The 14,600-nt window shown below is 38.4% G+C and overlaps 1 protein-coding gene across 1 annotated transcript; it reads left to right on the top strand.

Moving 5' to 3' along the window:
- The first annotated feature begins 864 nt into the window (after nt 1-864).
- Nucleotides 865-10,189, top strand: LOC112326104 (uncharacterized). Its single transcript, XM_024593409.2, is given in 3 exon segments — nt 865-2,692; nt 3,094-6,490; nt 6,739-10,189. Coding segments are annotated over 3 exon segments (8,676 nt in total).
- Nucleotides 10,190-14,600: the final 4,411 nt, after the last annotated feature.

The raw sequence follows: 14,600 nt of genomic DNA, 5'->3' as shown, positions 1-14,600 counted from the left end.
ATTTAAATCAAACAAAAAACACACAAGTAAGGGTAACCTTTCTATTGAAAGGATGTTTTAAGGGTGGTGTCTACCTTCCCTTAATCATAACTAACCCCGTACCCGAATCTCTGGGACCAGTGTCTAATTTGGGATTTCTAGTTCCCTCAAATTACTAGATGACGACTCTAATAAAATCTTTGTTTCCCCCAATCGAGAAAAAAAAAAAACCTTTTTTGTTAAATAAACAAAAAAAGCGGGAGCCGTCGCCCGACGTCGTGTATCGACAGAATGGCGACTCCACTGGGGACTTAGGGTTGAGCCAACTGCTTGTGTTTGCTTTTCATTTGCTCTTTCTTATCGCTATTTATTTTTGGGCACTTATTTTATTTGCATTATTTAGTTTATGCAATATCTACTGTGATTCTTTTCAATTTTTCATTTCATCACACATATATATATATTATTTATTTGTGTATTCACACACTTCACTGTAAACCCATAAAAGCTCTGGACCCGAGCTCGTCCTTTTTAAGATTAGAAAAGAGAGATTCAAGTGGCAAGTGTGACTTATGTCCACTGATGCTCATTTGGACTTTTGCTTGGATTGTAACTCACCCTATGCAACTAGTACTGTGGAGTCTTTCTCCCCTACTCATGTTGTATAAGGTTAAGAGGCCGATTACTTCACGAGTAATTCGGGCAATCTAAGAACCGGAGAATATCTTTAAGGATAGACTAAACTGAGCCAAACCTTATGAGCTAGATCCTATCAAGTAGGATATACCCATTAGGACACGAACAAATGTCAATGCATGAACATACATGTTCATATACATTTCATGTGCTCATTAAGTCTCCACCGATCCTTACAGGAAGTGTGAGATGGAAAAATCCATTACCATTGAGGAATTTTTGACCAGATCAGAATTGAGCCAGCATGATGAAGGGGATTGTTTGCCATCAGAATTTAAGTCTCAGTTGCCAGAGCATGTTAAATTAGATGACAGACCACTTGGTACAGGACAACTGCTAGACTGCTGGGAAAAGTTATCCTCTCATGATCAAATCACTTTTCAGAAACAATATGGGGATCTATCACATTTATTGAAAATTAGGGTCCAACATGCTTGTTTTCAGGCCATGATAGGGTTTTGGGATCCAGAATATCGGTGCTTCACATTTGATACTGTGGATATGACTCCTACTATCGAGGAGTATGAATCCCTGCTAAATTGTCCCAAGTCAGAAAAGGTGTACTTTTACACACCTATAGAGCATGCACTTTCTAACTTTGCTTGGATTACCCAGATAGACTGTCAACTAGCAAAATCACATGCAACTAAACGAGGAAATAGCCAGGGTTGGTTTTGGAATGAGCTAGAAGCCATATTCAAGAAGAGATTACATGATGAAAGCAATGAAATTCGATTGAGAATTTTGGCCTTAGGCATATATGGTTTGGTTCTTTTCCCATCTGCCGAAGGAATGATTGATTTTGAAGCTGTTAATGTATTCAAAAATGTGGTGACCCTTAAAATTAACCCTGCTACAGCAATATTGGCAGAAACTTTCTCATCCTTGAATTATTGCAGAAAAGCTGGAAGGGGTCGTTTAAGATGTTGCTTGCAGTTATTGTTTGTCTGGACTGTGAGTCATATGATTGAGGGGAAGATTTCAGGTCTGGTTGGTACCCCGTGGCATCTTTATTCTCAGCTGGAGAATTTTGCTGAAAAACACTTGCATGAAGTAGGAAGAACCACATGGGAATCAATGTTCCTAAGTCTAAGTAAATCTCAATTTCATTGGAGAAGTCGATACGCTTATTTCAAATCTTATCTGGCGTATTGTGGTGAGTACCCATGGGTCCCGTTGATAGGAGCCCGCTGCTGTATTAGTTACTGTCCCAACCTGGTTTTACGACAGTTTGGATTTGAGCAGTTTATTCCAAGGACTACTAAATTGGCAACATTTTATGAAGATTTCAAGACCTCGAAGAAATTATTGGAGTCAGTGAAGAAGGCATGGAAACATCCTGGTAGGGTTACTTCTGCCAAGAGAGTAGAAGGAAAAACAACTGAAGGATATCCAATATGGCAAAAGAAGAGAGGGAAAGGGTACAAAGTTCCTCCTTTTGAAGGGCCACCCAGGTCTTTGATTCAGTCTGCTGAAGACACACACGAAGAAGTTCGCGCCCAACAAGAATCCTATAACCTAAGTTTGAATGCTGAAGTGGAAGAGTTATGGGCTAAAAAAAGAAAGTTAGAATCTAATCTAGTCACTCGAGAAAAAGCTTTGGCTATCATAAAACAAGAAAAGGATGACTTGTCAGCTCAGCTACAACATCAACAACTTGAGTTCCAGCAATTACAAGAAAAATATGTACTTTTGTCAGAAGATAAGAGGAAGCAAGATGTCAACATGAAGAGATGGGTTAGAAGAGCATCAAAAGCTGAGAAAATGGTGTTAAAATTGGAAGAGAAAAATGAATCACTTCAAGAACAGTGTCAAAATCATGATACAATCATTGCCAATTTAGATGAGCATGTGGACCATTTGCTTTCTATTGAGCAAACCTTATCATCAGAAAAAGAAAAGGCAGAAAAAGAAGCAGAATGTTGGGCTTCTGAAGCTATGCGCTATCATATACAAGCAGATGATGCCAAGAATTATGCTTTAGGATTACGAGGCCTAGCCCAACAAATAGCAGATGGTGAGCCAATGACCAGAAATGAATTCCATCAATTTTTCGGGTTGATCAGAGATGGAATTAACGAGATCTCAACATATGACGGTCCAAGGCTTTGGAAAGTTTGACTTGTTGTACTTTCAATATTATAAATTAATAAAAGGCAATTTCATCTTCTGTCCATCATGAGAAATGCTTATTTTGATTCTGATTTATGGCATCAAATTTCTCCCCCAAATCGGTTCAAGTTCCTGTGGGTTTGGAGTCCTCAGTGAGAACTTTCTTAAGAGAATCTGATCTGGTCTGTTCCTCGTCATTAAAGGAAACCTTGAAACAAATAACAAGCATGCATAAAACATATGACATTTTGCATCCATTTGTGCATTTCATTCATTTTACTTGCATTCATTCAGGTTGAAATATAGGTCCCCCAAAAGACCATAAAATTCATTACACTCGACAACGAAGGAAGATAATGGAGAACGAAGAAAGAGCACATCTAGAGGCTCATTATCAAAGGGAGTTGGAGAGCATGAAAAGCGATATCACACGACTTACAAGTCTACTCGAGCAGGCCCTAGTATCCAAGTTTGGGGAGGATACATCTACTCAGCCGGCAGTTGCAACTCCATCTGTATCTATGCCAGCAGCTCCTTTTGTATTCACGTCTCAAAATTTAGGGGCAAATCCCTCTTCATCTGAACAACAGTTCACTGCCAATGTTCCACCAGCACAAGTGCCGGTTACTGTAAACTTGACAGCTGATGACTCACATATGATGAAATTCTCTAAACAAGTTGATTATGAGAAGTTGACCGCTCTAGAAGACAGATTGAGGGCAGTCGAAGGGGCAGACTTATATGATCCTGTTCATGCTGCAGAGATGTGTTTAGTTCCAAATGTAGTTGTACCCAAAGAATTTAGGGTACCAGAATTCATCAAGTATACTGGAACTGAATGCCCAGTCACACATCTTAAATCTTATTGCAATAAGATGGCAGAAGTAGTGAATGATGAGAAACTTTTTATCCATTTCTTTCAAGATAGTCTTTCTGGATCGGCACTAAGCTGGTATACAAGGCTAGACAATACAAAAATCAGAAAGTGGAAAGATTTGGTAAAAGCTTTTGTGGAGCAGTATAAATTCAACATGGAGGTAGCCCCTGACAGGTCAAGCTTGCTAGTCATGGAGAAGGGCAACAAAAAGACTGTAAGAGAATACGCTTTGAGATGGCGTGAAAAAGCATCTCATGTGCAACCCTCTTTGTTAGAAAAAGAAATGGTCACTCTGTTTTCCAACACTTTTAAATCTCCTTACTTTGAACACCTAGTGGGTAGTTCAGCTCAACATTTCTATGATGTCGTAACTATCGCTGAGAGGATAGAACAAGCAATAAGAATGGGGAGAATGTTAGAGCCTAATGAGAAGAAAGGCTTCATTGGGAAAAAGAAGGATTCTGAGGTGAATAACGTGGAAGAAGGGTATAAGGGTAAGAAGAAAAATTACCATCATTATAACTTCCAAATACCTACCCAACAAGTTGCAAGTGTAAACTTCACTAAGCCTTTCCCTACCAACCAACAAAACCAACCAAATGACCAACAAAGTAACCAGATTGTTAATCCTCCAAGAAGGAACTTTCAAAGAACCCAAGAACGATTGCCACCATTACCACTTCCCTTGGGAGAAATGTATTCAAAGTTGTTGAGTATTGGGCAAGTGGCCCCTGTTCCCTTAACCCCACTGCAACCTCCATACCCAAATTGGTATAAGCCGGATCTGACATGTGAGTATCATGCTGGCATTGCTGGGCATAACATTGAAAGCTGTAATGCATTTAAAAACAAGCTTTTGCAATTGATAAAAGCTGGATGGATAACTTTTGATGATGCACCGAATGTGAATTCCAACCCTTTACCCAATCATGCTGCAAGTAGTGGAGGGGTAAATGCTGTAGGAGTAGAGGGTAAGAAGGAAAGAGTTTTGAAGGTTTCCATGGAAAGACTGTACGGTATGATGGTACAGTCTGGATATTTACCTGAGGGTGAACCAGTGATGAATGGAAATAATTACTGTAAGTTTCATGGCGAGGTGGGACATCACATTGATGATTGTCAAGAATTTCACCAGGAAGTGAAAAGGATGCTGACTTTCGGCATGATAAGGATAGAGAGTGAAGAAGAAAGCAGTGAAGTTGGGATGATAGGCCGTCAGGAAAAAAAAGTGGAGGTTTGTAGACTCCAACCAACTGTGGGTGGTCCACCAAAACTAATCTTGACCAAACCTGTGTGCACAAATAGTGGAAGTTATGGCACAATGCCTTACAATTATGGATATTCTTTCAACATTAAGAATCCTGCTCCTATCTTCCATACTGAAATCGGTGGTTTAACTCGAAGTGGTCGGTGTTTTACACCAGAAGAATTGGAGAGACAGAGGAAAGCTAAAGGAAAAGACATAGTTGACGCTTTTAAAGGTATGGAAGTGAACAAACCTATAAGTGAAGATAAGTCTAATGAATTTCTGAAGCTGATGAAGCATAGTGAGTATAGTGTGGTAGATCAGTTGAAGAAAACTCCTGCTAGAATCTCTTTAATGTCACTTATCTTGAGTTCTGAATTACACCGTAAAGCATTGCAAAAGGTGTTGAATGAAGCATATGTGCCCCAAGATATTACTCAGGATACAATGGAACATTTGGTGGGAAGAATTCAAGCCTCTAATTACTTATACTTCACTGAAGATGAGCTAGACCCGGAAGGGACTGGGCATAACAAGCCTTTGTACATCACCGTGAAATGTAAAGACTGTCTGATCGGCAAAGTGCTTGTGGATAATGGTTCAGCTTTGAATGTGCTACCAAGGCATATGCTAGATGAGATGCCAATTGATGCTACTTATATGAGACCAAGCACTATGACAGCTAGAGCATATGATGGTTCCCCTAGACAGGTAATAGGGACCATTGACATTGAATTGTTTGTAGGGCCTCAGATGTTTTTGGTAACCCTACAAGTAATGGATATACATCCTTCATATAGCATGTTATTGGGAAGACCATGGATACACGCCTCTGGGGCTGTGACATCATCTCTACACCAATGTCTGAAGTACATCATCAATGGTACTTTAGTGAAAGTTAAGGCAAAAGAAACCTTGTCCATGATAAGGAATGTGTCAGTCCCTTATATTGAAGCAGAAGATTACAAAGATGGAAATCTCCATGCCTTCGAGATTGTAAACACTGAATGGGTACCAGAGAATACGGTGCTGAGAAGACCAATTATTTCTGATACTGCCAGAATGATAGCTAAGTGCTTTTTGAAACATGGGCTACCATTCCAGAATGCTTCACTTACTAGAAATCGTAAGAGAGTCAACATGATGAAAGTTAATGCTGCTGATCAGAGGTTTGGGCTTGGTTTTAAACCTAAGAAAGATGATTACAAGAGAACTGCTAGGATTAAGCGAGAAAGAAGGTTGGCCAGAATGGAAGGAAGAAAGCCAGAAGAAGAAGACATTGTAATCCCACCCATCCATGTTTCTTTCCCAAAGTCAACATATGTAATGAAACCTGAAAACATGATAGAAATCTTGGGACAGAAACTTGTTGTCATGGATATCAACAATGTAGAGGAAGGTGAAGGAAAAGGCTGGAATTATAATGATGAGCCGAAAACAACAGAAGAAGATGAGTTGTTACCTCAGTTAACTGTCCACTCTCTAGAAGAGGCTCCAACCAACACCTTTGTGCGAAAGCTTTCAGTTGATGAAGTATTCCAGAATTGGGAGATTGAAGAAGCCCCAGTTGTTTTCAAGAAGTAATGATTAAGTGTCTACTTATATTCGCTTTTATGTGCTTTGTGTGCTTTCCTTTGAAGTTTGCTTTGTGTTTTTGTACCTAGTTGGAAATCTTGGCTCAAGATGTCAACATAAGGTCTTTTTATAATTATTGAGCCAACTTTTAAATATTATTGAGATCGTGCATTTTCCTCAACATTTGTTACCTTATTTTGCTTTGTTTGACTACAAGATATACATTTACACTATAAACACCTTCCGCTTTCAGGAATCCTGAAAGTGAATCCTCCATAAATCCACAAACATATTGCATTGAAAATGAATGGCCAAACTTTGATAAGGATGTGATTGCAATGGATGAAGAGGAATGGAATGAAGATGATATGAAAGAGTTTACTAGACGGGTAGAACATTCTGAGCATGCTTGGAAACCTGCAAAGGAAGAATTAGAGGTGATAAATGTAGGCACAGAGCAAGATAAAAGAGAGCTAAAGATTGGAACTCTGATTACCACAGAAGAAAGATGTAGTTTAACAGCACTACTACAAGAGTATATGGATGTGTTTGCCTGGTCTTATGCAGATATGCCTGGTTTAAACATTGATATTGTAGTACACAGAGTGCCTCTGGTAGAAGGATGTAAACCTGTTAAGCAGAAATTGAGAAGAACTCGCCCGGATATTCTACTCAAGGTCAAAGCAGAGATAGAGAAGCAGTGGGATGCCGGTTTTCTAGAAGTTATTAAATACCCTCAATGGGTATCTAACATAGTGGTAGTCCCAAAAAAGGATGACAAAATCAGAGTATGTGTAGACTTCAGGGATCTAAACAAAGCTAGTCCCAAGGATGATTTTCCTTTGCCTCACATAGACGTTCTGGTGGACAATGCTGCTAAGAGTTCAACTTATTCCTTCATGGACGGATTCTCCGGGTATAACCAGATTAAAATGGCTGAAGAAGATAAAGAGAAGACCACTTTTATCACACCATGGGGAACATTTTGCTATAAAGTGATGCCATTCGGGTTAAAGAATGCTGGAGCCACATATCAAAGGGCAATGGTGACACTTTTCCATGATATGATGCATAAAGAGATTGAAGTGTATGTGGATGATATGATTGCGAAGTCTAAGAATGAAGAAGATCATGTTCAGGTTCTAAGAAAATTATTTGATAGACTAAGGAAGTATCAGTTGAAGCTGAATCCTGCAAAATGCTCATTTGGGGTAAAGTCCGGAAAGTTGCTGGGATTTGTGATAAGCAATAAAGGAATAGAGGTCGATCCTGATAAAGTGAAAGCAATTCAGGCTATGACAGTTCCTAAAACTGAGAAAGAAGTAAGAGGCTTTTTAGGACGTTTGAACTACATCGCCCGATTCATATCTCAGTTAACAATAACATGTGAGCCAATCTTTCGATTACTTCGAAAAAAGAATCCTGGTACATGGGACAAAGACTGTCAAGAGGCTTTTGACAAAATAAAGCAATACTTACAGAATCCACCTTTGTTAGTGCCACCCGTGCCTGGAAGACCTTTGATCTTGTATTTGACAGTAACCGAGGCAGCAATGGGTTGTGTGTTGGGACAACATGATGAGTCTGGAAGAAAGGAGCAAGCCATCTATTATCTGAGTAAGAAGTTTACCGATTGTGAATCCAGATACACCATGACTGAGAAGCTATGTTGTGCCCTTGTGTGGAGTACGAAGCGTCTTCGACAATATATGTTGTATTATACCACCTGGTTGATCTCAAAAATGGATCCGCTTAAATACATCTTTGAGAAACCTTACTTGTCAAGCTGAATAGCAAGGTAGCAAGTAATGTTGGCAGAGTATGACATTGTATACAAGACAAGAACATCTGTAAAGGGAAGTGTAATTGCTGATCATTTAGCAGATAATGCTATCAAAGATTATGAGCCTTTGAAGTTTGACTTCCCGGATGAGGATGTGTTGATAGTCGAAGAAGACAAAGTGAAGAATGATTGGTGGATCATGTATTTTGATGGGGCAGTGAATGTATCTGGCAATGGAGCAGGGGCTGTGATAATCTCACCTGATAAGAAGCAATATCCCGTCTCAATCAAGCTACAATTTGAATGTACTAACAATACTGCTGAATATGAGGCTTGTATCCTTGGCTTAGAAGCTGCTTTAGAGATGAAGATAAAGAAGCTTGATGTCTATGGGGATTCAATGTTAATAATCTGTCAAGTGAAAGGCGAATGGCAGACCAAAGAAGAAAAATTGATACCCTATCAACAATATCTCTCAAAACTGACTGAGGGCTTTGATGAGATAGATTTTACCCATATGGGAAGAGATAAAAACCAGTTTGCTGATGCTTTGGCAACATTAGCTTCTATGGCCAAAACTGATTACGGCATCAGAGTACAACCAATCTGCATTGAGATTAGAAATTTTCCAGCTCATTGTTGTTCAATTGAAGGAGAGGTAGATGGGAACCCATGGTTTTATGACATCAAGCGGTTTATCCAATATCAAGAGTATCCCTTGGGGGCATCTAAAGCAGATATGAAGACCTTGAGACGTTTAGCCATGGAATTTTACCTGGATGGAGAAATTCTATATAAAAGATCATTCAATGGGACTTTACTAAGATGTCTAGATGAAATTGAAGCTAAGGTAGCATTGCAAGAAATTCATGAAGGAATTTGTGCAACTCATGCAAGTGGGCATATGATGACCAGACAACTGCAACGATCTGGATACTTCTGGATGGCCATGGAGAAAGATTGCATTGATTATGTCAGAAAATGTCATAAGTGTCAGGTGTATAGTGATAAGATAAATGCACCTCCAGCTCCTCTGTTCAATATGACATCACCATGGCCATTTGCAATGTGGGGAATAGATGTGATTGGTCCAATCAACCCAAAGGCCAGCAATAGGCATCAATTTATCTTAGTAGCCATTGATTACTTCACAAAGTGGGTGGAGGCCAGCTCTTATGCTCATGTAACTCAAAAGGTGGTCAAGTGTTTCATTGAGAAAGATTTGATTTGTCGGTACGGTTCACCTGAGAAGATAGTGACCGACAACGCCCAGAATTTTAATGGGAAGATAATCAAAGAATTGTGTGTGAAGTGGAAAATTAAACACTCAAACTCGTCTCCTTACAGACCGAAGATGAATGGTGCTGTCGAGGCTGCAAACAAGAATATCAAGAAGATTATCCAGAAGATGGTAGTCACTTATAAGGATTGGCATGAGATGCTTCCCTTTGCCCTACATGCGTATCGCACAGCAGTAAGGACATCTACTGGAGCTACACCTTACTCATTAGTATTTGGGATGGAGGCGGTGATGCCTTTGGAAGTAGAAATTCCATCTTTGAGAGTACTAATGGAATCTGAACTAGAAGAAGCTGAATGGGCTAAAGTGAGATACGAGCAGCTAAATATGATAAGTGAGAAGAGGTTGGCTGCAATTTGTCATCACCAGTTATACCAAAGAAGGATGGCCAAAGCATATGACCGGAAAGTCCGACCAAGGGAATTCAAAGAAGGGGATCTTGTACTAAGAAAAATCTTACCATTACCAAGTCAAGATAGAAACAAGTGGGCACCAAACTATGAAGGCCCGTATGTAGTGAAGAAAGCATTCTCTGGAGGGGCCCTGTTGTTAACTAGAATGGATGGAGATGATGTATCTAGGCCTGTGAACTCTGATTCTGTGAAAAAGTACTATGTATGATGTGTTTCATCCAATCAAAATCAATTAAATAAAGTTTGGCCAGGAAATTCTCTTTGCATATACCTCACCAAAAAACCCATGCATGATCTCAATGGCTCAACAAATTGATCTTTCGAACTCTTTACAGGAGAACTCATTCTTCTTAAATGAGGTTTTAAAAGAATTGACTTTGTTTATGATTTCAATGAAATAAATCAATGATTTGTTTGGAATAATGTTCAGAGCAATTCCCTTGAAAGAGATGACCAAACAAGTCAAAACGTGTAAATTGGAACAACCATCACTCAAATTATGTCTTGGACCTACATTGTAACAGCATGAATAATGATTGGTAACATATTAGTTTGTCATGGACTCGCAAAACATGGTGTCTTACAAATCCAAAGCATTACGCTGGATGTGGACAAAGTTTATTGTTTTTAACTGATCTTACTTGAGATGAGGAAAGGCCATCTTTGATATTCCTTTCACTTTCTTTAAAATTATCCTTTGCCGTCCCCATTTGAGCTGAGTCTATTTTAAGTTTTTTTTCTTTCTTTCATAAGGACCTTAACTAAGATCACACCCTACACCAGGGGGCAAAAAGAGAGAAATGATTATGGAAATCGTCTTGAAAGCATGTGTGAGCTTATAAAGTCTGTCGCCAAGGAATTCAACAAAATTCCAAATAACTGAGAAAATGCTCAACAAATATGAGAGTACAAAAGACAAAAAATCCTAATTTGGAATATGTAGTATCATTTTTTGGTTGTCAAGATAGCAAAAGAAAAGGTGAAGATAAGATAACAGTGATCTATAGTTTTTAAACCCTTAAACACTCTTTTGAGCTTATGAAATACTCTTTCTTCTATAGCCTTGAGCCATAAAATACATTACGTGCCTTTAAAGTCCTTTCTAATCAAGAAAGCAACCTGGATCAATAAACATCGTTCACAAAATATAAGAGACTTTTCCATAAAGAGTCATGGCGTAGCAAATAATTACTCGTTATTATTCATGCTGTTAAAAAAAGTGTTCCTGAAAAATAAAAGACAAATTATTTCTTCTCTCAAAATACATTCAAGTAATCACTTGAACACGCTGAAAACCAAAGCAGAAGGTCATCTCATCATTTATCTTCATCTGAGATTACTTTTACTAAGAAATTTAACACAAATCCCCAGAATTGCTTGAACATTGTTGTAAACAGACAATTGAGAGTTTCAGTTTTCAAAAAACAAAACAGATCTTTTGAAAAATCATTTTTGAAAAAAAGGTTTTCTTTGTAAGAAAAATGAACATTTGACACACTGCGAGGCACTGTTAGAAATCAGTGACACAAGAGCAAAGGAGGAAATGAAATGAGGCAGTTAACTCTTCCAGGGGGCAGAGAAGCAGTTACCAGATCCGAATGGCACGAAGAAATTTGCTTCCCTAGTGGAAAATACACATGATAAAACTGTAAACTTCTTCCAGCATGAGGACTGAAATAGTATTGATTTGCAGTATCATAATTCTTCCAGCAACGGAGATTGTTGACTCTCATAATATGATCAGTTAGACAACAAGATAACTGATACATCTTCAGTAAGAGAAATGTATATGAAAATCCCAGGTGAAGCGGGATAATCCTCATATATTGACCATGTGAATTGGTAAAGGCTCCTCAACAATGGGAATGTTGCCCATAGAACAATGTCGGGCCAAGGAGAAGCGAATGCTCTCATTGAAGTAACCAATAGAGAAAGGTGCAGTGACTGTTGGGAAACTCAAACAAAGCTTATCTTAGAAAAACGAGCAACATGGGTCGGCTTGAGTAGATTTGAAAGATGTGTGAATCAAAAGAGCTCACTAAAAATCAAGATCAGGATCCTCAAACAAGATGAACGGGGGATCTATATTTCAAAAGGTAAGATGCATTGCATATCATTTAACTTCACGAGCATTACATATTTGTTTTGCAGATATTCCAAGAAACAAAATTCCCACTGGGATCCAACGAGACTCACACGAATTGAAGTTCTTTTAAATCACATCAAAGATGGCAATTCCACAAAAGCAAAATTCATAAATGAAGACAAGAAAGATGGATTTTTATTCATGGAAAAGGGGTTTACAAGTACAAATGCTAAACAGTGCGAGGACGATCAGGGATATTTTCATCTTGATGGTTAATCATGCCTCGGAATTCCTCAAATTGTTTATGCATGCGCTCCATCTCTTCCTCGAACTCGAGGTGTCGTGTGTTAACATAGTCCCTCCAAAAGTCAACACGTGTATTTAACTCTTGGTTTCTCCTCTCCAAGTTGTTTCTGTGACGTCTCTCATCACGGAGTCTATTCCTTAAATTCTCAATCTGATGTTGGAGATCAAGAACCTGAGTATTCAACTCAAGTCTTCTGGCATGAAGACGCTCTGCAACGTTCACCAAAGACGAAGTAGCTCTGATACTAAGAGCAAGTGACTGATTCACTGCTTCAATATCGGTCCTGGCTGCCAGCATTATTTCATCACGAGGAAGGATCATGTCTCTAGCCACGGCTACCGCAATATCTTCATTGTCCATTACAGTATCCTCTATTGTAACTGGACGACCATTCACTTCAAAGGTAGTACGCCAAACTGCAGGCTCTACTTCAGGAACAGGGTTTGGGTTCGCATTGGAAGAAGAAGAAGACATGGTTAGAGCTTCAAAAGTTAAGAACTTCCAGAGTATTGAAAATGCAAGAAGTTGATGATGTCTTTTGCCAAATACTGCGTGATTTATAAGGAATTTACTCCTACCATCACTTTGAACGGCAGAAATCTCAGCCGTACATACAAGACTTCTTTGAGAAGCTTTCCTCATTTTTTGGGATCCACAAATCAAATCCCAACCGTACATACAAGACTTCCTTGAGAAGCTTTCCTCATTTTTTGGGATCCACAAATCGAATCCCAACCGTACATACAAGACTTCCTTGAAAAGCTTTCCTCATCTTTGGGATCCACCAAATCGAATCCCAACCGTACATACAAGACTTTCTTGAGAAGATTTCATCATCTCTAAGATTGATTTACAAATCAGATCTCAACCATACAGGTATGACTTCCTTTAGAATTTTTCATCAACCCTGAAGCTCATTGTTGAAATCACTTTCATGTATTTCACAGACAGGTCGGTTCACAAAACCATTGCTGAAATCACTTTCACGTATTTCACAAAAACATTGTTGAAATCACTTTCATGTATTTCACAAAACCATTGTTGAAATCACTTTCATGTATTTCACAGACGGGTCGGTTCACAAAACCATTGCTGAAATCACTTTCATGTATTTCACAAAAACATTGTTGAAATCACTTTCATGTATTTCACAAAAACAAACCAATGTTGAAATCACTTTCATGTATTTCACAAAACCATTGTTGACATCACTTTCATGTATTTCACAATGCTAATCTGAAATCACTTTCATGTGTTTCAGAAAACAAATGTTGAAATCACTTTCATGTATTTCACAAAACCATTGTTGAAATCACTTTCATGTATTTCACAATGCTAATCTGAAATCACTTTCATGTGTTTCAGAAAACAAATGTTGAAATCACTTTCATGTATTTCACACAAAAAAAAAAAACCAATGTTGAAATCACTTTCATGTATTTCACAACATTAATCTGAAATCACTTTCATGTATTTCACAAGATCAATATTGAAAACACTTTCATGTTTTTCATTTGGGCAGGTCGCCCATAAGAATTAGACCAACTGAAAAATCTGTGTATTTTTCAACACTTCCATCGTTTTTCTTTACAAAACTTACTATGCAAAGTCAAAAGAAAATGAATTTTCCAATGCCTTTGCACCGTAAGCATTGTAAAGAGGGGGCAACTGTTGTAACCCAATTTTTGGATCCACCAAGATTTTCTCAAATGTTATTTTATTTCTATTATTATTTATAAAAATCCAAAAAATTAAGAAAAAGGAAAATTCAAAAATATATATTTTTCTCGAGTCAACCGCATCTTTCCGTCAAAACCGAGTCCACCAGGTCAATACGGGTCAAACCATGTCGACCAAGGTAAAAAATGAGTTTCGGGCCGTTTCGGGTCAAAGCCGTCATTTTTGACCAAAACCGAGTTCACCGAGTCAATCCGGGTCAAACCATGTCGACCAGGGTAAAAAATGAGTTTCGGGCCGTTTCGGGTCAAACCCGTCATTTTTGACCAAAACCGAGTTCACCGGGTCAATACGGGTCAAACCATGTCGATCAGGATAAAAAATGAGTTTCATGCCGTTTTGGGTCAAACCTGTTATTTTTTGGTCAAAACCCGGTCCACCGGGTTTATATCCATTGAAAGTTTTTTTTTATGTTTCAACATAATTTTCGGTAATTAAAATTGATTTTTAACGGTTGAATGAGGTTTTTTCTAATACTGATTTAAGTTT

This window comes from Populus trichocarpa, chromosome 8 (genome assembly GCF_000002775.5).
Source record: "Populus trichocarpa isolate Nisqually-1 chromosome 8, P.trichocarpa_v4.1, whole genome shotgun sequence".
NCBI classification, from domain to species: Eukaryota; Viridiplantae; Streptophyta; class Magnoliopsida; order Malpighiales; family Salicaceae; genus Populus; species Populus trichocarpa.
Note: the sequence above shows the minus strand (reverse complement) of the source record. Positions and strands in the feature narration are given on the sequence as shown.